Here is a 24,141-nt window from a genome sequence, read left to right as displayed (position 1 = left end):
AGGTAGATTTTCTTCCATTAGGTGCAAACCTACCAGAAAAGTACTGAAATGAGGACTGTAGAACCAGTGTAAAGAATAACTGGGATTTGACCCCTAATTCTCTCCCAATCCCACCTCTACCCACCTGATCTGAGTTAGAGTGGAGACGCTCTCTGCAAAGGCTTCAAAAGAGTTCAGCTCAGCACTTAGCTGAATCCATTACTTGTCATGTACAGTCTTGGTAGCAGCTCTTTTTTCTTTCTTTCCTGGGGCTAATAGTAACAGCTTTACACCTATTACATGGACATTGTGAAATTCTGCACACTTCAGGAGACTTCCTTGGAAATGAAAAATGCTTTCCTTTTACGTAGCCTCTCATCAGCTTTGTGTCAACACTGGAAACCTTCTGCTGTGTTTGCAGTATAAATGACTACAGTGGGAATTTGAGAGTTTGAAGACAAGGACTGTTTTTAGTTTTTACCCATTTTATGACTGGCGGTTCAGTTACTAATATTTTCAGCTATCAAATGGACACCAATATTTATTGTACAAGAGTGTCAAGGGACTTGATTCATGTACATTTGTAAATTAGACACAGCATATTATTTATTGCTGTTAGATGAGAGGCTGCTGTCTTAATTAGGCTATTAATAGCAAACCATGGCACTCTAACTCTACCCTGTGGCTTGACATATGGAAAAGAAATACTGTGACAAATAAAACATTTTTGACATGTTTTGCCCTAATCTAGTAATTTCTTACGGGTCTAAGAACTCCAGTATGCACATAGCATTTATGCACTGGAAGGAGCTTTGCTTTGTTCAATCCATTGATATCAGTGGATTTGTCAACACAGAAAGTACAGAATATGCCCTGTAAAACATGTGACTCTCTAAATAGGAACATCAATGGTTCAAAATAGCATACTATTATGTTTCATGTTGGAGGACTCAAACAGCATGAATAAGAAGGGGTTTTGGATTAATTTTTTTCTAGTATTTTAACAATTAAACAGATTTTCTATATAGAAAACACAGGGTACCAACCTAGGAAACAGATAGTTTTACACAGAAAATTCAGGATACTTGCATGGGAACAGGTTTTGTATATGTAAAATCTGTAGGAAACAGAAAAACATAGAAAGCCTACATAGGGAAATTATTATTTTTATTGTGCAAAAAAGTGTATTGTTACATAGAAAGACTAGAACACTTCAAGAAATTGTAATATTTGGGGACATTGTTCCTCGATTTTCTGTGTAGAAAATTACAGATTTCCTATGCAGGAAACACATTTTCTGGGCAGAAAAAATACGTTTTGCAGACAACTTCCTACCTTTATGTAGAAAAAACATTTGAAACATATTGGTATGTTCAAATATGGGAAGAAAGAGAATTGTGACACTCTGAAGATTAATGGATGAGTAGTACAGTAGATTCTCAGTTAACCGGAACTTGGGGAACTGGAGCTCTCGAGCAGAAATGATAGAAGAAATTATACTTTAAATAAAAATAAAAATGCATGTATTTTATTACGCTTTGCCGTATTATTTATTATACACATGGAATTTGTTTCCAAAAGGCACCAAATTCCCCCCCCCCACCCCCTCCCCAATAAAAACATGGTTTCTAGGTAGCAGCTCATTGTTGACTAGGAGTAGAATATTCTGTAGAGATCAAAACTAACAATATATCTCAAATTGCTTTGGAACAGGACTTGCAAAATTGCATTTTATAGCAAAAGACTTCATATCCTAATCACATTTTTTTTCAATTCTTGTAAAATTTGTTGAGATGAATTTGGTACATTAACAAGTTCCACACACAATATTACATTAAGTTATGTTTTCTTTAGTTGTCTTAAGTTTCTTTTAATGACTGAATTTCAAGATTAAGATCAAGTCAGTACAGAGTTTATGGTATGATATGGTATGGGGAATAGCATTAGATGTAAATTGCTTCCTTCGGCCTTTATTTAATCAGGTCAGATTACATAGCTTGCGGGTGAGGGTAAACAATAACACCAGGAGCTGCTACTAAATTTAAAAACATGGTTTTATTGGACAACCCATTAATGAAATGATGATAACCTCGAGTTAAAATACAAATATATTTGCTTAAATTGGCATTTCAAGGTGCTCCATGAATTCTATTTCATTTGGTTTAAAGAAAAGTCATTTTAATTTGAATATAGAAATGCCAGAGACTGTAATTTAGTAATTTTCCAATGAAAATGACACACAACCTGACCCTGCAGTATGTTGAGCAAATTCAACTCGGAAGAGGGGTCATCCCAAAACTGGCAAAAGCACACATCCCTTCCTTAGGTGTTTGTCCCCAGACAGCTCTGCAAAGGCACATTAGGGGTTTGCTTAAATCAGGTTGAGATTGCCAAATAGCCCCTTTATCTCCTGCATAGTTACAAACTCTGGCTGCAGTAGCATTTAGGTCTTTTCAGTGGTAATGCAGGAACAACCCATGACTCTTATTTCCCTCACTTAAGGAATCTAGTTCAGCTGCGGTGGCGCACATCCCTCCTTGCAACTCAATAGCCTCTCAGGGCTGAACTGCCAGAATTGTATCATTCAGTCAGCATCTTCTCTTCATTGATTAAAATCTTAATTCCATTGAAGAGCATCATGTTAGAGACTGTGACTCTGCATCATCAAGTTTTATAGGTCCTTGTATGCATTCTCAGCAAGGACTGAGATGAAGATTTGTTTCTTTCCATAGGAAATTATCTCACCTTTGGCTTCAGCAATGTTTCATTTTAGGTTCCTTTCTCTCAAGTGGTCATTACAGACAGAAAGTCTAAGGGACATATATATCCTCTTAATAATTCAAGAACAGCCCATGTAACACTCAGTGTGAGCCACCAGTGCTTTGGACATGAACTTTCAACAAGCATGATGAAATATCATATACACTCAGACAGTGTCCCCGGGCTGCCCCAGCCACCTGTAATCTACACCAGTGCCCATATCAAAGTTAGCAAATCAGAGGGTTTTGCAGTTGCTACTTCAAGTAGCCCATTAGCAGTATTCGTACTAGCAGCTGTCTCTTGACATGCCTTAACACTTTCTCTTTTCCCACAAGAGAGCCATAATTTTGAAACTAATAATACGTTGAACCTGTGAGGGTATCTTGATCATAAATACTTCACAAATTAGGAACCATATACGGTATGCCATATGTTAGCATTGTGTGTATGTGTGAGAAGCTGATCTGGTGGACAGGTCAAAATTGTTTAGATTATTGTGTGCAAAATTACCTTCAAACTATAAGGTGTATCTGAAACATAAATGAATTTCATGTTTAGACTCATATCTCATTGTGCGCATATATGCAAATATAAACATTTAAAAAATCCAAAAAATGTTTGTCAAAATATAGAACACTTTTGGTCCCAAGCATTTTGGATAAGAGGTGCTCAACCTGTAATTGTGTATTGTGAAAGGCCCATGTGTGTGCTTTGGAAGAAACAATGGAAGGAAGGACCTCTCTGTTCATTCTTGAGATTGAGTAACACTTTGGATTGTCATCCTGGTTTCTCCTCTAGAATATATCTCTAAATCAAACAAATGAGGTGTACAAATGGGACTGAACTTCTACATGTGTTCCTTAATAACTCTGTGGAAATACTCACTGCTTTTCACTTTTGTTCATGTGAATGCTTCTTTGGATGCCTGTACAGAACAGCATTTGCACTTTGAGGCCACGCTAAAAATAAAATTTTCTTTCCAATGAGGTCTAAAGCCCAGTGCTTTCTGAGCATCATCAGTTGGACACAATTCAAACTATCACCTGTTGCAAGCTGACTGTTTTGTAAGCAAGTTATGTAAGTAGGATTAATAAAAGCTTAAAGCCTGATCATGCTGTGTAGCTGGATCAGTTCAGACGTTCTTAGTGGCAGTGAAAAAGAAACACATTTATTTTGGCTTGATCAATTTGTGAAAGAACACTAAGCTTTCTATTTAAAGCAGCTGCCTCATGATTTAAACGTAGACTTAGGCTGGATTGATAACCATGATGTCAAGAGACTGTGGTTAGAGCTACAATCAACAATAATGGGCAAGTTTAATGCCTTTGACAGCTTTTAGAGTTGAATTGGGCCTGCTGGTTTCCGAAGAGTTGTTTCTTAGTTAACATTTACCTAGGCAGGGTTTTGTTTTGGTTTTTTTTGAGGAGAACAATGTTGTACTGAGTGACTGCTGGGGTATTTCCTGATTTTGTGGGAATCCCATTGTAACCACAAAATTGTTTGTGACAAAAAAATGCCCCAATCATCCAGAGTCAGAACACATTCACATAAGGTGAAAATCGTGCTCTGAGCAGTTATGTTTTCTTTTTTGCAAAAATGCAGTCAACTCAATTCCTATGTTTGAAAAATACAACTAGTTATTTCAAATTCATTAAAAAACATTTTGCATCCCCTAAAGTAGGTGACAAACAAATTCTAAGTGAAAATGAAGATGTAGTGTTCTTGGTATCATAGTTCAGTTTTGTACCCAAGTAACAAAACAATATTTTGAAGGGAAATGTTCCAATGAAGGGTTATTCTTTCAGCCAGTCTATAGACAACCAGAACATTTCAGTTTGATACTATGGTGATCCCTGCAGGCAAATTTAAATACATGCTTCAGAATCTACTGAAAGGCTTGGCAGATGTGTCAACATAGGGACCAGCTTTTGCTCTTGTATCCATGTCAGGATATAGAAACACATTTCTTTATAACTGAAAGTTGCATGGTGTCATTTTTGGTTTGGACCATTTTTTCAAGTTTTGGGAAATCATGAAAGATGACAAGCAAAAGTTCATCATTCAGTGGTGGCATTGTGCAGTTTGGGGTGTGATTTGTGGCCTCAAAATTATCCGAGAAAAAAAACTGGTTAAATAACATTGTCTTCCACCAAATTTCATACATTGCTATTAACAGACCATAACCTAACAGTGAAGACGATATCATTTTCATTATGTCAAGTTCTGGGCACTGTAGTTCAGGATGAATATTGACAAGCCTCATGAGGAGTGGCTAAGAGATCTGGGTATGTTTAGTCTGGGGAAGAGATTAAGAGGGGACACGATAGCCATGTTTTAACATTTGAAAGAGTGTCACATTGAAGATGAAGCAAGCTTGTTTTCTGCTGCTCTAAAGACCAGAACACAAAGAAAAGAATTCAAATCGAAAGAAAACCTCTGGGGCTTTTTAAACAGACTCTGGATGGCCATCTGTCAGGAGTACTTTGATTATATTTTCATGCATGGCTGGGAGTTGGACTGGATGGCCCTTGAGGTCTCTTTCCAACTCTCTGATTTTATAATGTACTACTTCTTGCACAGATGAATGTATCCCTTCAGAAGATATGTTTGCTTTAGAATTGCCATATTATCCTTTTTTATTTGGCTTATGATGCCAAAAAATATGGAGCACAATTCAAGCAGCTGTTTGTTGTGGGTTAGTTCTATCCCTGGAGTGAACCACATTTTACTGCAGAAGAAACAGAGATCATGCATCCTGAAAGACAGCCAGTTTACCAGTGACTCTGTACGTTACACTTGTTACCCTTTTGTCAGACCTCTGGTGCCTTGAAAGCATAGAAAACAATCACAAAGTGTTACAAAAACACTGTGGAATCTATATTGCAATCTTTGACTAATGTCCCATAAAGACCACCTAGTCCCTATTTCCCAGTCACTTCTGAGTGTAAGTCAGCGTTTCCCTTTTAGTGACGTTTAAGACATTAAATAACAATTCTTTCAAATCTAGTGTTATGTTTATTTTCCAGTGTCTAACATAAACATTTTTAGTAGCTACCGGAAAATAGATGAAAACATTATCTCCTTTGTGTCTACTTCCTGCATTAGTCTCCTCAGTGTAATTTTGGGTTCTTTCCTAATTCTATGACTTGAAAAAAATCCCCTCTTCAAATTCCAGTAACATGCCACTATTAGGTAGTCCCAGGACATTCCCAGCAACCAGCAATCTAAAATTGTTTTCCACTTGCATAAACCAACTTGCTTCTTCCCTAAACTCCCCCAATTTTCATTACTCCTAAGGATTATAACTCCCAGAATCCCCTAGCAGGCATAGCTAGATATTTAACACAGGTGATTTCTCCATTGCTTATTATTTCATCTAGAATGCAATGAAATTCACCTGTCTAACAAACATCTGTTAAATACATGTTCAGCATCCTTTATTCAGACATCAGAAGTATTCCAAACTACAAATGTGTCCACAGGAGTAGCTGAGATAGTGAAAACTTCGCTTTCTAATGGTTGGCTGCACACCAACTTTGTTTCATGCACAAAATTATTAAAATGTTGTATATAATTACTTTCAGGCTCTTGTGTGTAAAATGTATTAAAAACCTAAATATATTTCATGTTTAGACTTGGGTCTGATTTCTCATGCACACTAGTTTGGTTGAAAGATTTGATAACCTTAAGAAGTGAGAGACTGTTAAAATTAGAAGGTCATGATTTCCATTTTGGATGGCATGCCTATGTACCAAAAAGCAAAAGTACATGCAGACTTTAAACCCCTGTGCTGGCAGGAATGAAGACCAACAGGTCGCAGGTTTGAATCTGGGGAGAGTGCAGATGAGCTTCCTCTGTCAGCTCCAGCTCCCCATGCGGGGACATGAGAGAAGCCTCCCACAAGACTGGTAAAAATATCAAAACATCCAGGCACCCCCTGGGCAAAGTCCTTGCAGACAACCAATTATCTCACACCAGAAGCGACTTTCAGTTTTCAAGTTGCTTCTGACATGAAGAAAAAAAAACATACTAAGGATATGAACAAGTACAAAATTCTATTACAGTGTTCCCTCACTTATTGTGGGTGTTACGTTCCAGGACCACTCATGATAAGTGAAATTCCACGAAGTAGGGATTCCCCCTCCGCCGCCTCAATTGCGTCGTGGCTGCTGCTCCTCCAGAAGTGGCGCAAGAGGTACCTTGTCGCTGCCTGGGGCTCTTGCCGCCACTTGAGCCCTGCGATGCCTCCTCCGCCGGGACTATCCGCTTCTGAAGTGATTGAGCAGCAGCAGCCATGGCGCGATTGAGGAGGTGGTGGAGGTGTTGTGGGGCCCAAGCAGAGGCAAAAGGCCCAGGCGACGATGAGGTGCCTCTTCCGCTGCTTCTGGAGCAGCAGCAGCCACAGCGTGATTGAGGAGGCAGCGAAGGTGTTGTGGGGCTCAGGCAGGGCCCCGAAGAGGAGGAAGGTAATGAGGACGAGGAGGGAAGAAGAGCCGCCACCAGAGGGAAGAAGAAGAGCCGGGGAGGAAGCCCAGGCAGCAACGAGGTCCCTCTCTCTCTCACACACACACATTGGCAGGGCCTTTCTGTTCAGTGTTCCCTCACTACTTATTTTAAATTCTTTTTTTTTAAAAAAAGTGAAACAGCAAATTCGCAAAAGGCAAACCGCGAGGTAGCGAGGGAACACTGTATGCCCAAAATAACCATTATCAATTTCAACAGAAGAAGCTTTTTACAAATAAGATAAGAAGAAAGGAGAACAATGGATTGCATACTGAGATTAAATAAATAAAGATTTAAAGCTCAAGAGGAATTGATGGATGTAGAATTTCACCTATAGGGGTACAGATAAAGACAACTGAAAGAAAGGTTTACACTAGACAGTAAAAGTTTCTTATCTGAAAGAGAACAATCGGAATTTGAAAAGGAATTATGTACTAATGAAGAACACCTTATCAGAAATATATATAAAGTATTATTGAAGATGGAAATGGAAACAACTGTTAAAGGAATACATGATTAAGTAGACACAACATAGAATTAGATAAATGGAAAAATGTGGACTGTTAGCTTAAAGAAAATTCTGTGCTATGGCCTTAGAGAAAATCTTTATAAAATTATGAACAGGTGGTACCTGACTCCAGAAAAAACTCGCTAAAAGTGCTGGAAATGTAAAGAACAAGAAGGAACTTCCTTCCACATATGGTGGTCCTGCAAAAAAGCAAGATAATGCCAGGGCAAGCACTGTAAGAATTTTTTCAATCAAAGATACAATTGGAGTCCGAATTATTTTTATTGGAAATATAAAATAAACAAACAAAATCATTAAACTACATGATAATAGCAGCATGGACATTATATGCACAGTTTTGGAAGAAAGCAGACCTCCTGACAATAGATTGTTAGCATTTATAAACACTTTTTATCAAAGGCTTCATAATTTAATATGTTATAGAATCTTTGTAGGGAATCTGTAAATAATAACTGGTAGGCCAGAAGGAAGAATAGAAAAACCATGTATTAGGAAGGAGAACCAAACTATATATGAATGTCTCCAACCCAAAGGACGGGAAATCACCACAATGAGAGGGATGGGAGGAGGGAAAAGTATAGTCAAATACAAATATTTTATAGATGTTGGGTAATATTGTACACACACACACACACACACACACATATATATATATATGTTTCATTGTTTTTGTATGAATATGTACATTTAAATTATATATATATGGATAAAAAAAGAAATGTGAATCCATTCTGTCGCAAAGTAGAATGTGCTGCAGAAAAGTAAACCCTAATTTCAAAAAAGAAAAATAATAGACTTGGGTCTGATTTCTAAGATATGTCATTATGTATGTATGTGAAAATACAGGTATTCCAAAATCCCCCAAAACCCTGAAAACCAAGGCACTTTTGATCCCAGGCATTTTGGATGAAGGATACTCAAACTGTACCTATTTGCCATCAGCACATTTAATGTAATAACAGCTGATAGAATCCTCCCAAACATCATACGCTTGGGCTTCGATCCAGTTGTTAATATAATCTAGAGTAAACACACTGAATCAGTGGGAGCTTGGTAAGGCTGCACTTACATAAATGCCTCTGATTCAGCAAGTTTATTCTAATTGAGACTGGGACTTAACTTTAGGCTCTATTTACTTAGTTGCTTCTTTAATGTGTTTTATGCCATTAGAACATTAATTTTTTTTCACTTGTGTTTTTATTTCTACTGAGGATTACCTCTCATTCAGTTTCTATAGAGTATCAGCAAACATTAGATATGGGTTGAGTCAGAGTGGTGTATTGATGTGAGAATTGGACTATGACTCTGGAGACCAGGATTTAAGCCCCTTCTCTGTCATGGAAGCCCACTGAGTGATCTTGGGCAAGTCACATTCTCTAAGTCTCAGAGCAAGTCACCTCCAAACAAATTTTGCCAAGAAAACCCTGAGGTAGGCTCGCTTTAGAGTCACCTTAAGCTGAAATCAAGTTAAAAATATTAACATTCATTAAGAGACTTTAATTTTTTTTAAAAACTTCAACAAAAATAGCACACCATTAAAAGCCTATTAGAGTCAATTCTTAATAGCATGATGGAATAAGTAAGTTTTTACTTCTTGGCAGAAGGGAATCCCAGGGGAGAGCACCCAGGAAGGGAGTTTCAAAGTCTGGGAGCAGCTGCTGAGAAGGTCCTTTCTTCTTCTTTCTAAATGAGCCTAAGAAGCTGGTGAGACAGAGAGAAGGGCCTCTCTAGAAGATCACGGAGCTCTAACGGATTCATGAATAATTTACAAATTATGATAAGGAGAAAGTAGTTAGGATGTCATCCCTTTCTCAATACAGGTTGAGAATCCCTTATCCAAAATGCTTAAAATCAGAAGCATTTTGAATTTTGGACTTTTGTTTATTTTGGAATACATGTATCTGCATATTCATACATCATGAGATATCTTGGAGATGGAACATAGATCTAAATAAAATATTTATTTATGTTTCACATACACCTTATGCATATAGCTTGAAGGTAATTTTATAAATAATAATTTGAACACTTTGGTGCATGAAACAAGTTTATGTGCTTGGAACTATCAGAAAGCAATGCCATCACTATCTCAGCTATCTATGTGGACCATTTTGGACTTTGGAGTTTTTTGAAATTGAGGATAAAAGATGCTAAACCTCAACTTGCTCCCTCTTCCCTCCTCAGTGTAATTGATTCATAAGAGTTGCTTTTCCAAATCCTTACAGGCAATATATTTAGAGCAGTCAAAGAAAGGTACTTTTACAAAATAGGGATGGACATTTATAGCTCTCCCTATGTTTTTGAGCACAGCTCCCATAATTCTTATATATTGATCATACTGACTGTATCTAGTGATCATTGTAGGCTGGAAATACCCCTCATTTAAACTAAAGGGTAGCTTAGTCCTTTTAGATGTTCTCACCCCAGGATACAGAGGTGGCCATTTACTTGAGAACCTTTTTCTGATTGTAAGCTCTTTATTTTCAATAACAGATAATTTGCATGCTGTTTAATTACAGGGAAGATTAGAGCAGGGTTTGACCTTCCCTCTGTACATGTTTAGAAAGATTTTAAATTCATTTAAGCTAATTTTAGAGAGAGAGATGTATATATATGATAGACCTATTGAGTTATTAGATTAATAGTTCCTTTAGCTGCAGGGGCAGAATACTTCTGAAACCTAGCAGCTGTGGGTAAACAAGGCAAACAATTTAGGTTTCTAGTACTACCTGTGAACTTCCCCAAAACTTCACCTAACTGCTGTCGGAACTGTGATGGACCAGACAGATTTTTGGATGGATCCAACTGGGATTATTGACCTACTCTCATTTTTCAGTGAAGATACAGAGTAGCAGCTCCTGTCCCTGCTCCCAGCTTTTATTTCCCCCATTTCTTTTTTGGCATAATTTTCTATCCTGAAAATGTAGGAGTGAAGTGAACTGAATGGTCACGAATTTTTCAGACTCATATTATTTCCTGAAGGACATGGTGGATGTTGCGCTTTGTTTTTTTCCTCTCCCAGCATCAGCAGTGTATATTGGCATTTGTGTCACAATGTGATATTTCAAGGGGGAAATGTGATCTTTGCAAAATACCATGGCAAGCTTCAGCTCCTGAGTGTGCCAAGAACTGTCAGAGCTGGCATCCTAGCCTGCTTCTCCGATCAAGCTCTTCCTGTGATGGTATATCATTATGTGCGACACTGTTGTTGTGTGCGTGGCAAGTGTCATGCGTAATGGTGCAGAGCTGCTGGAAGACGTCTGGAGGATTGACGGCAAATGCCTGTTCAATTCCTACCCAGAAACAGATATAGGCAGACAAGGCCCCTTCTCTCTCCTGCTTACCCTTATTTCTCAGTGCTTAAGGCTGGTCTCTATGAGTGATGAGTGACAGCTTCTTTTGCAACGCGTCCCACACATAGCCAGTTTCTCCACTGTAGATGGGACATTTAAAGCCTACACAGAGCCCTCCTGAAAAGCAGTTACCATCTGGTGTGCTATCCACATTGTCTGCATAAATGTCTGTCATTCCAGCACCAGGCAACTCTGTATGTGGGACAGGGATTCCCAAACTTTTGGATGGATCAGATTGATGAACTACTGCTGTACAGTACAGAATAAAATTATAGATCACTTTAAAGCTCCTGTGAACCAGAAATACTTGCCCACTGAAAAAACTCCCAATGCATCTGTGAATGAATTCTCCTTTAAGCCTTGGCATCTTTCCTTCAGCCAAAGAAAAGACTGCCTTACTCCATCTCTGGATGATTCACTGCATTTAGCTATGTCTTCCTCCTTTCATCCAGGAGTATTTCTGCTTCAATTGTGCTTTGGAAGAAGATGGACCATTCCATTGCTTCTGTTGCAAAGAAGCTGCTGATCTAGCAGCATTTTGGAGGAATCAAAACTAGATCTTGGTTCTTGTATTCATGCCCTCTTAAGTAAGCCATCTTTAAGGATGAGTATAAAGCAAACCTCCACTTTTGCTGTCACACAGCAAACATATCATGTCCAACATTTGAGCAAAGTAGGCATGGATTCTGCTATTAATGATAATAATAAACAAGAATGCAATGGGATTTTTGTAGAACCTAAGAGAAAGGAGTCAGTATCATAAGCTTTCATAGACATAACTGTACTTGCATGGAGAAAAGTGCCTACAGACAGACTTTTATGAGCAGAGTGTATGTGCGAACAGCAATAGGAATGCAAAACCTATATGTATGATGATGAGGTGATAAGTTAACTTTTATAGTGGCAGGAGAAAACAATTTTGCCTAAAGCCAAGGTGATTAGATAAATGTATGATTCATGGAGGAAGTTATTGGGATCCAGTGTGATCCTGGCAATGAATCAGAAAGAAAATGGTCAAGAGAGTCCTTATGGGGCAGAGGTGGTAAATTTGTGCTTCAGGATATATGGACCATATCCTTAGACCATATGGCACCAGCACTTCTAGCTATGAGAAGGGTTGAAAAGAGACAGTGGTATTCTGGCATACTATACATATTGTAACACTACTTAAATCCTTCCACCATTTATATGATTATCTGCTCACCTGGCTTTAAATACTTTCTCACCACAGGTAAGTACTCAAGCTTATTATTAGTGTATGCTGTTTGTTCTCCTTTGGGTTTTCCTCTAAATTTAAAAAGAGCTATCCAAGGTGCTGAATTTTGCATGCTCTTACTCCACCCCAGTATACTCAACACCTTAGAGCAGGCATGGGGAACCTTCGGCTCTCCAGGTGTGGTGGACTTCAACTCCCACAATTCCTTGAGGCCAAGGTAAGCCTTTGGGGTGAATGCCGAGCCTCAAGGAATTGTGGGAGTTGAAGTCCACCACACCTGGAGAGCCGAAGGTTCCTGACCCCTGCCTTAGAGAGCCCCATTAACGTTTCGAATCAAAGCCTAGAGTGGATTCATTACTGACATGGAAGCCAGTAAGCTGTCAGAATGTACCTGATTTGAAAGGCACAATGTCCAGATATCTTTTTGAATATGGATTTGTGACAATAATGAAAGAAATAAAAAAAAATCTTATAATTCCCCACATTTTGGAGAACAGTGGAAGGCTCAGAAATACTTTAGCTTGACATTAACTAGCAAATTTGTTTGTTTTTACCTTTTTTAGGCTAGAAGAATCTGAGTACTGTCTGATTCTGGAAGGCCTTGAATTAATGGCTCTCATACTTGCCAAAGCTTGACTTCCATACCTCAGCTAAGGCAGCCTCCAACCATTTATCATTCATATCATATATACACATTCAGAGTGGTTATTTTCTCCCTTCTTCCTGAAGTGGTAGTTTATACATGTGATTACTCTGAGCGATACCCACAGTAAGCTTTAGAGAAAAGAAAGCCTCTAGCGTCATAGGAAAACATTAGGAGAAGATTGATGCAGGCAGATTTAGCTGTAGGTAAGGTTATTTGTTTGACTTTAGAATCAAAATATGTGGGATGTTGTTTCCGGCAGGCTTGTGGTAATGCTGGTAAGATAAAAAGGAAATCAAAGAATCACATCTAGTGGGGATGGGATTGGGGCGAAGGGTTTAATTCATTGTTCTGAGAGGAACAGATACTTTGATTGTCAGAGAGTCTTATGGACCCAGGTGTATTAGCTTTCAGTGGCCTTTTTACAAGTAAATCTAATGATTGAGGATAATCCTTGTAAAGTTACTTTTTAAAGTAAACATTTACAGTTATAATTCCAGAGGCCCCCAAGCTAGTTTACTGTTTGGAAGTTTGCAGTGGCCTTTTTAAAAGTCATAAAGGTTACGTACAGACTAAGGATGGAGCTTACAAAGGTAGTTTCTGGATTTCCCCCCCCCCCCCAAAAGTAGCACATTACTCCCCCATTTCTCAAAAGTAATTAAAATAAATACTACTGGTTAATTTTTTTTTTAAAAAAAATCGAAATGCTTAGAGCTGCTGTCCTGGTACAAGGCACCTTCTGCCTCAGCACAGCAACAGAGCACAAATCAGAATTATGACCATTTGATAGTCCCCCTTCACTATTTAGCAAAGCCTGAACCTCATAGCTTAAAACCTTCAAAGATTATTTTTAGACCATGAAAGAAGTGAAGGTATCCCTTGTTAATTTATAATTGTGATGTATTATGCTTTCATTACTGGACAAAGGAACTAATCACATGAACTTAGTTATGTAATGTTACCTATAAGCTCTAAAGGGCTTTCTAGCAGTTAGAAAACATGCAAATGTGAGTAGATCAATAGGTTCTACTTCTGCAGAAAGGTAACAGTTCTCCATGCAGTCATCCTAATCACGTGACCTTGGAGGTGTCTATGCACAACGCTGTCTCTTCGGCTTAGAAATGGAGATGAGCACCAACCCACAGAGTTGGACATGACTAGGCTTAATGTCAAGGGAAGCCTTTATGTTTATCTATGGGAAAATTACTATCTTTATAATTTGTTTAATACCACTTATATTGCTGAAAAAAATGAATACATTTATCGATTTTTTAAAAAGAAAAATGGATGCACATAGCGTCTTGCACTAAGATGGTCACACAGACACAAAGGTAATTTAACCAGCCATTGCTTTACTTGGTTGCTTACCATACTTCATGAGTTTATGAGCATAGCAACATCTGTCCCACTACTAATGAGCTGGCTCCATCATATACTTCTCTTTCATGCTATTTTTTTCTTTCCTTTTTTTAAAAGGATACTTCCTCTGCTAGAGCATTCTTCACCACAGACCTCACCAAGCAACCTGTCCAGCTCTGATAGTTTAGATGTCACCAGAACATTCTCCCAAAGAAAAAGTCGCTATGATTTGGATGAAATCGATGCTTGTTGGCTGGAACTATTCAACATGGAACTCAAGGAAATGGGTAAGAGTGACCTTCTCACCTCCCAGTTAGATTGTGCAGACTGCACATTCAAGAAATGTTCTGGAAATTATATGAAAAGGAAGTGTTGAATTAAACTAGGTTAGATTCTATCATTTATTTATTTATTTATTTATTTATTTTGTGTCAAAAGCATTGCATACCTAAGTATAAAACTGATAAAAAATAGGAGCACAAGCGGCTAAATAATTTTTGACCAAAACCAGGCAACAGCAAATGCATTGTCTGTAGCTTTAAACAATTCTTTCTCTCTACTTGAAGCAGGGCATTGTGGAAAAGCATACAGATGCAGAGTTGTTTGTTCTGCTCCACAGTCACACAAGGTAGAGGATTCTTTGAGGTAGTGCCATTTCAGCAGACTGTCTTGTGATCTGCCCATTCCACTTCCAAGTCTGTTCAGGGACTTTCAAGTTGACCATTCTTGGTTTGCCCCTAGAGGCAGATCTTTGTGGTGGGCCATCCAATTGGGATTTCCTGGTTTAGTTTTTCTTAGAGGGATACTCTTGCTGTTTCTGGGGGAACGTTAGGAGGAGTGGTGGTTCTCATGAAGCTTTTTCTTGATTTCAATATTATGGGAGGAGGCTGATAGTCATGCAGTAGATGGTTTTTACAGTGCTCAACCTTCTTTCTCTCACAGCAATTTCCCGTCGCACATCCGGGGGGTGGGGGGGGCATGCCAGCTAGCTTGTAGGGTCTCTCAATAGGTGTAGGTTTCAGACATCCTGTGATTATTCTGCATATTTTGTTCAGTGCTATGTTCACCTTCTTCATGTGAACAGACTTATGCCAATCAAGGCAGGCATACTTAGCAGTTGAGTAAAACAAGGCCAGGGCTGATATTCTTATTAAATTTGGGTCTCCTCCGCATGTGCTGCCAGTAAGTTTCCACAGGATATTATTGTGTGCAACTACTTTATGCTTGGTGTTCATGCAGTGTTTCCTAAATGTTAGTGTTCAATCTAAGGTGACACCAAGATATTTAGGATGGAAATAGTGTTTGAGCTTTTGGCTTTCCCAGGTATTTATTTATTATTATTTATTATTTGCACTTGTTAACCGCCACTCTCAGCCCGAAGGCGACTCGTGGCGGTGTACAGAACATAGAACATAAAGACAACAGTTACAGTAAATCAGGATCATAACACACATCTTACTAACACACATCTAATTAAACTAAAAATCCGCTTCGTCTTGTTTGGGTCATAATCAATCTCGTCGTCATAGTCCATTCCGGTGGTCATTCCAAAACATAGCACTAATTGAAGGCCTTTTCGAAGAGCCAGGTTTTCAGGCCCTTACGGAAGGCCATGAGCGAGGGCGCCTGTCTAATTTCAGCAGGGAGGGAGTTCCACAGCCGGGGGGCCACCACCGAGAAGGCCCGCTCTCTCGTCCCCGCCAAGCGTGCCTGTGAGGCAGGCGGGACCGAGAGAAGGGCCTCCCCGGATGATCTCAAGGTCCTCATGGGCTCGTAGGCTGAGATGCGGTACTCAAGGTATTTTGGGCCGGAACCGTTTAGGGCTTTGTAGGTTAGCACCAGCACCTTGAATTGGGCCCGGTAGCTGATCGGCAGCCAGTGGAGCTGGGACAGCAAGGGCGTTGTGCGCTCCCTGCGTCCCGCTCCGGTTAACAACATGGCTGCCGCGCGCTGGACTAGCTGGAGCTTCCGGGCCGTCTTCAAGGGCAGCCCCACGTAGAGAGCGTTGCAGTAGTCGAGGCGGGATGTGACCAAAGCGTGTACCACCGTGGCCAAGTCAGACTTCCCAAGATACGGGCGCAGCTGGCGCACGAGCCGAAGCTGTGCAAATGCTCCCCTGGTCACCGCTGAAACCTGGGGATCCAGGCTCAGCGATGAGTCCAGGGTCACACCCAAGCTGCGAACCTGCGCCTTCAAGGGGAGTGCGACCCCGTCCAGCACAGGCTGTAACCCTATACCCTGTTCGGCCTTGCGACTGACCAGGAGTACCTCTGTCTTGTCTGGATTTAATTTCAGTTTGTTCGCCCTCATCCAGACCGTCACAGCGGCCAGGCACCGGTTCAGGACTTCGACAGCCTCCTTAGTAGTAGGTGGGAAGGTAACGTAATGCTATCCTAGTTTAGCAGGACCTTCTTTACCTAGGAGGAAAGGGATACGCTGGTTGATACATTTATTATGCACATAGCAATATTTTTCAGTAGACCCAGATATAGGCTTCCCACTTTTCTTCAGAGTAAAATGGGATATTCCCCTTATGGCCTCCAATGTCATCCTCATCCCAGTTCCTTCAGACAAGGAAATAATAATCCAGCCCTTTCCGTTAGTGGTTCCAGAAATGTTGTATTTCAGCAAGAATTCTGTTACAATTTGGACAAGGTAGGAATGGGGAGGTGACACATAACCATAACATTGCAAAACACAGAATTATTACAGGTTGATCTGTGGTGAAAAATGAGAAAAGCAGAAGGAAGTAAAGCGATACTTCCTGGGGCCCTGTTCCTTTGATGGGAAAGTATGCCATCCTTCAATTTGTGCAGAATTCTTTTAACAGCAGACCAGTTTTAGCCTCAAGAGGACAGGGCTTTGCCTGTTGCCAGTTGCCTGGATTTTTTGAAACATTTCATCAAACAAACTAGGTTTTGTCCTCAAAAGGAAAACAACATTGTAATGAGATCATTTTTATGCACAGCATTTTTAATGCTGCAAAGGAAAAGGAGAAATGCCTCTTAAAACTTTGGGCTTATTTGTCTTGACTGAACAGAATTTTGTCATTTCCAACAACTCCTTCCTAATAGCTTTTCCAACATCTTTCCAACATAAATGAGAATATAAATGTATTCATCTCTCACAAAAAGAGTGGAGAAGGAAGAGAATGTTTTCTTTTATCACCATCAGATGTATGTGATCAGTTACCCTACTCAGTAGAAACACTGGGTGTAAAGAGCTGTCCGCCAATAATATGACAAATATTTAACTCTGTCTGAAGGTTTTATTGGTTGCTGGTGCTGCTGTGTGTGATAATACTGAAAGTTGGTCTGAAGTAATTTGGATCAAGCACTGAACTACATTCACATACAGGCAGGGCACTTTTTTCCCTTTTGAGCAGAAGCTCTGCCACAAATCTTCATTTATGTTTTTATTAAGATTTCACACCATATATTGTGATTCTCCCGTTTAATCCAAAGCTATTGTATGATCATGACTAGAGAGACTTCAAAGGCTTGAAAAGTCCTTTTACGATTGGACACACCACTCCCCACCCGCTTTCTTTCTTTCTCTCTCTCACACACAAACACACACACACTTTTCCATCCTGTCTCACATGCTGAACATGTGCTCTTTCTCTGTGTCACAAATGCATCTGCGGAGAAAGGGAATGACTTCCCAAGTCATTCATGATCATCACAATATTTATTTCTTTGACGTGAGCAACGCTATTTATCTGTTGTTCATTTATGTTCCATCTTTCTCCAGGGATCTCAAGATAAGTATATATAGTGCCCCCCCCCCTCCTTTATCCTCATCTTGAGCTTTTTCAGATATGTAAGGTCGAGAAGCAGTGATTGGTCAAGTCAGATTTTTTTTGCTCCTGAACTCCCCATTCTCATAGTGTAATCACTATTGGTCTGTTATTAGGAACTGACTGTTTTTCTTAATTGCAGCATCAAAACCGTTGGTACTCCTCCTTTGATATGGGGGAAGTCCTTTTGCACTTCACATTACATCTAGAAGGCAGAGGATGGTGAGGCACCATTGACCCACAATTCCTCCTTTGAAAAAATAAGAGGTCAGTGTAACGATAAAGAGGTCCCGCAACTCCCAATATTGGCAAAGTCTCTCATCAGCTAGCAGCCATTGTAATAAGATTTACTCTTTCCCTCTTGGAACAAGAAATATTGCTGGTCCACCTTACTATACCTGCTAAGATTGCCAGACTTTTTTTTTTAAAAAGAGCTAGTAGTTGAAAGGTAGACAACTATGTTGCCCTGCTTAATGCTGTGACAACAGCCCTGGAGGCAATCTCTGCTTGTGCTGCAAAAATTAGAAGAAGCAAAAGGATTGTGGCCGCTGAACACATTCTCCCATCTTATTTGCTGTGAGAAATTATTTTCCTTTAACAACTATCTGGTGGTATGAAATTTTCAAGTCCACTTTTCCTCAAGAACCGTGCAGCCCAGAGACCTGAGGTGGCTGCCTAAGGATGCTTTCGTGGCCCTCAATACCTCCAGAATCCCCAGACAAGCTTTTTCATGTCCCTCCCCAAAGAAAAGGAGTTGCTGCTCTTGGAAACCCCCAGATACAACAATCTGCCATTTGAAAGGTTGCAAGCCCCCCTGTTGTGTTCAACATTTTAAAAATGCTGGTTTTGGAAATCAGAAAATAACAGGGGGAGGGTTGTTTGAATTTTTTTTGTTCCAGTAATTCATGTGCATCTCTATGTAAAGGGCCCCAGGTTATAGAAGTGGTCCTCAAACCTTCCACAGTTGTCTACCGCTATAGTAGATAAAGGGTGGAAACCAAGAGTAGGGAACTTGTGCTTTCTAGAGTTCTTCAACTACAGTCCAAATCATCTTTAACAATTGAGAGGAGACATTAAAACCATGCATAAATATTTGAAAAGGGTGTTATAAGGAAGAGGGTGCAGGCTTGTTTTCTGATGCCCTGGAAACTAGGACTCGGACCAATGGGTTCCAGTTACAGAAAATGATATTCTACCTGGACATTAGGAAGGACTTTCCAATTGTAAGAACTTTTCAGCAGTGGAACTCCCTGCCTTTGAGTGTGGTGGAAGCTCCTTCTATGGAGGCTTTTAAACAGGCTGGATGGCCATCTGTTAGGGGTGTTTTGATTGTGCTTTCCCTGCATGGCAGGGTGCTGGACAGAATGGCCCTTGTGGTCTCTTCCAAATTTTATGATTCTATGTTCATGATGGCTAGGGCTAACATTTGGAATGCTAGATTTTCTCCTTCATAGTCTGTTCCACTCTGTTAGGCAGAAACGCAACACAGATATCTTTCAGAGTTGGGGGGTATCCCACTGAGACCTATTGGACTTTTTAAAGAATTCTTTTTCTAAGTCCTTATTGGATAGAATTAATGTCTGAAAGTACTACTCAACTGAGAAGAAATGTGTACAAACCTACTCCAGAAGGGCTTTCATAACAGCACTCATTCTAAATGAGTTACACACTTAACACATCTGAATTTTAGTTAATTAACGTTGCAAATGTGCAGCTGTTTCCATCTTTTACAAAGTACTATTGTAGGATAAAAGAAATAGGAAAACAACCGACAGGAAATCTCATGGGCAGCCAGAGTTTGAAAAAACAAATAGAAGTTTGCCCTAAAATCCAGGCTGCAAAAGAGACTTTTTAAAAAATAGACAACTGGCTAAAGGAACTTGAAGAGCTAAGTCCACATAAACAAACCACAGCAATGCTGATGAAGGGAAAACCAGAAAGTTTGTGTGTGGTTGGTTTTATGGCAATAAAATAAGTGGGTCACAGATTTAAAGCAAAAAGATTTATAGTGTAGGTGTCGTGGCGGTTTTAATGCAAGAATATCCGTGTATGGACTAGGTTGGTCCTTCTTACTTTAAAAGCCACTTTTGTCTAAAAGGATACAAAATAAAAAACTTCCCCAGTGGCTCTAAATAACTGGGCCAGCAGCTTGGAAAGCCTGTTGTGACATTAGAGCAGCGAATATGGGACTTCCTTCAGTCATTTGTTGACATCGAAGGCATTGCAGCTTTGAGGCCAGGGACCTGTTTGACATGCAAGGCTAACGGGTCCACTATGACACAAAATATGACAAATCACTGGCAAAAGAGTGACAGGGCAAACAGAGGAGAGGCAGGGTTTTGAAGGGGAACACTTAATTTTTTATCTGTCATCCAGGCGGACTCAATGTGCTACGTTGGATAGATGATTCACTCAATCATAAAATCTTATAATTAGAAGAGAGGACAAGGGCCATATAGTCCAACTCCCTGTTATGCAAGAATCCAAAACTAAAACAGTCCTGAAAGATGTCCATCTAATGGCTGTTGAAAGATCTCCAAAGGAGGAGAGTCCACTGCCCTCCAAGGCAATCTGCTTTACTTTTGAACTTCTTACTAATGTTTGGGAAGGTTCTCTCTTCTTTTCCCTTCAATCTTTTGGTTCACATTCTTGTCTGTGAGGCAGCAGAAAGCAAACTTGTTCTACTGACTTCCCTTCAGAAATTTAAAGATAGCTGTCCTGTCACTTCACATTAAGACAAGTTACTATAAAGGTAAAGGTTTCCCCTTAACATTAAGTCTAGTCGTGTCCGACTCTGAGGGGTGGTGCTCATCTCCATTTCTAAGCTGAAGAGCCAGCATTGTCCATAGATGCCTCCAAGGTTCCATGACTGCATGGAGTGCCATTACCTTTTGATCTACTCACATTTGCATGTTTTCAAACTGCTAGGTTGGCAGAAGCTGGGGCTTACAGCGGGAGCTCACCCCACCCTCTGGATTCAAACCACCAATTTTTCGGTCAGCAAGTTCAGCAGCTCAGTGGTTTAACATGCTGTGCCACCATACTGTACTCTACAATTTTTAAAAATGTTTTAAAATCATACGTAAGCAGTCCAGATTTCACTGCAATATAATCTTAAATCTTAATTTAGCAATTGTGTTGTGGAAGAGCAAAGAACTGTGCATGCAACCATCTGCCCTCTCTTTTCCAACCACCCAAAATATTTTTTATGTCTTATATGACTTTTAAATGCTCCGTAGACATCACAGTACATAGTTTTCAACCATGAGGTCTAGAAATGTTGTTTATATATATATATATATGAGAGCCCCAGTACTGAGGCAGCTATATTCTATACCTGGTACCAGAAGTTACACCTATCATGGAATCACAACATCAAACAGCTCTGTGTATGCACAGTTTATTATTTTGACAGGTCTTTGTCTTCAACTTAACCTTGAATCCAAATTTGACAGGAGAGAACCAGCATGCTTTTCATGCTTTGGCTATGGAGTAGGTTAATGTGTTTTTTGCCTCTTCTTTTGTATCTAATGCATTTTTCTTTTCATTTTTCTTGAACTTGGGTCTCCTGTTCAACATACTCTAGATTGGGGAAGGATCCAAAAAACAGCACACTTATTAGGAATTGATTTCATATGTGATCAGCAATAGCTGGTTATAGGGTCTGTTAACAAAAGCCTCTGTCACAGTTTGATGTGCAGTAGACTGGATGAAAGAACTGTCTCAAGAGTGAGGAAGATGGCAAAAGTAGCAAGGGAAGATTCACTCCTTCTCTGTCATCCTGCAAGGAAGATTAGAATGACTTGTATGGGGACCAGATTGAGAGAAAAAAACCTGCAGCTGTTTAGCCAACAATCCTTGGCGCTTCCTCAAGGGTGCCTTATGACTGGTGGGGATGAAGGGACAAAGGGAGTGGTATTTGGTGTGAGCAATGCCAATCTGCTGCACAGTCTCCAGTACGGTTTAATTAAGGTCTATGTCTCCCTTGGGAAGAAGGAAAGCAGTTATTAAATTGAACTTGGGTTCATGGGAGCTAAGCTCTGCTCATGGGTTGTTGATTTCCTGATCAGTCTGTTTGTACGGCCAGGAAGAGCTGATTAGAGGCATTGTCAATAATGTCTTCTGTATCCTGTGATGGGAAAGCAATGGGGAGAGATCATTCAGATAGATTTGTAGATGGAGCTGTTAAGAGACATTTCATATATAAAATGACCTGAAAGACAATCTCAGATTATTACTTTTATACAAAACAATCAACCCATAATTTTTGAAATAATCACTAATAATCTTTTATGCTGTATCAATTCAAAGTGTGTTTGCCATATGCAGTTATGGAAACTTCTTTAAATGTCATGGCTTCATTCTAAGGTATCCTGAGATTTGTAGTTTGGTGAGGCCATTAGAATTTTCTGCTAGAAATTTCAAGTTGAATCCTGAATTGCAATTGCCAAGGAATCATGAGTGAATTAAATTGATACATGCCATATGGGGGCCAGGGCAAAGAGCCCAAGGGATCGTGCCTGGCCCGCAGGCCTGAGTTTGCCCATGCCTGATCTAGCCTGATGGAAGCTGTGCTGGATCAAGTTGTCCATCCTACTATTTTACCCTTTAGTTGGAGATGCTAGGGACTATATTAGGGTTTCCCCCCCATACTAACAATATGCATAGTATGGTCTATGTATTACCTGTTCTGGTTGTGTGTATGCATTTTGCCGTCCAGCTGAGTGTTGAATTATGAACCTCATAAGATTTTCTTAGGCAAGGAATTCTCAGATAATGTTGCCACTTCCTTCCTCTGAAATATTACCTTGTATTCATTGGTAATTTCGCATCCATTTAGGAACCAGAGCTCACCCAACTAACCTTCCAAGATCAGACAGGATCTGGTGCCTTTAGGATATTTAGGTAGATGTTTTGGTTAAAGAAGTTATAAGTCAAATCTCTGTTTTATAGGTGGAGTAGTAACCTGGATTCTTATCCCACCACATCTCTTGGCAAGGTGTTTGATTGGGATCAGACCCAAATGTGTTAAGATGTTTAAAGAAGGAAGAAGCAACTTCCCCTCTCTGGCAAGTCTTCAGTACCAAGCTGCTCCAAACTTAAAAATGCAGCTTTGTACATGTCTATTCATAACTGTGTCCCACTTAATCCAGTGAGAGTAATCCGGTAAGAGGCATATCTCTGAATGGTGTGAACATAGCCAAGGATACTCGAGGGTCATTCCTAGTTCTGAGAAAAAGTCATTGCTGTATAAACAGCAAAACCTTTGTCTCGCCTCTTTTCCCTGACATTTCCAATAACACTATTAGTCACATTTATATAACTCCTTCCAGCAGTAGTTAAACTTTGACACAGCACTAGAAGTCAGTCAGTGAAAGAGTCAGCTGTTATTGCATATGTTAAAATCGACAAGGAAGCGAAAACATTGCCGTGGGCCTATGCAGTTGAGAACAAGGTGGAGAGGACACTTATTACCTTGTGCTATCTCAAAGTGTAGCCCCTTCTCATTGTCCCCTTTACATTGGTGGGCATGGGAGATACAGCCATAGCTGATGTACCAATGGAACAATGAGATAAAACTCTTCAAGGTCTGCTGTCACTGGAGTCCTGAGGTGCAACTGGTTGTCATACACTCCTAGGCAAACACATCTTGCACTGTGATATTTTCAAGAAAGAAATAATAGAACCCTAGAGTTGGATGAGTCCTCATGAGCCATGGAGTCCTGCCCTCTTCTCAATGCTGGATCAGCAGCTATCTCCAGAGGGAAGCTTTCTAACCTCTTATTAAAGATGTCTTGAGAAAAATCCCACCACTTCTCTAGGCTGGGGGTTCTCAAACTTTTTCAACCTTCAAGCCTATTTTGAAGCAAATGTTTCTTGTGGAGCCCCAGTAAATGTATATATAATATATATTACATATAATGTATATATAGATACCAGTAAAATTACATTCATGGATATATCACTAGGTAAATTGTTTTTGAATATTTACATAAAACT

The 24,141-nt window shown here is 39.8% G+C and overlaps 1 protein-coding gene across 5 annotated transcripts in view; it reads left to right on the top strand.

Annotated features, from left to right (window-relative positions):
- The window catches only part of JADE2 (jade family PHD finger 2), a 192,634-nt gene that overhangs the window by 91,374 nt on the left and 77,119 nt on the right, over positions 1 to 24,141 (top strand). For all 5 annotated transcript variants that reach the window (XM_060765283.2, XM_060765285.2, XM_067463695.1 and 2 more), the window contains exon 5: positions 14,460 to 14,629. In XM_060765283.2, the coding sequence (XP_060621266.2) occupies positions 14,460 to 14,629 (170 nt within the window). The remainder of the gene's footprint in view (positions 1 to 14,459; positions 14,630 to 24,141) is intronic.

This window comes from Anolis sagrei, chromosome 2, assembly GCF_037176765.1.
Source record: "Anolis sagrei isolate rAnoSag1 chromosome 2, rAnoSag1.mat, whole genome shotgun sequence".
Taxonomy (NCBI): Eukaryota; Metazoa; Chordata; class Lepidosauria; order Squamata; family Dactyloidae; genus Anolis; species Anolis sagrei.
The sequence above is the reverse complement of the archived record's forward strand: the minus strand, read 5'-3'. Positions and strand labels throughout refer to the sequence as shown.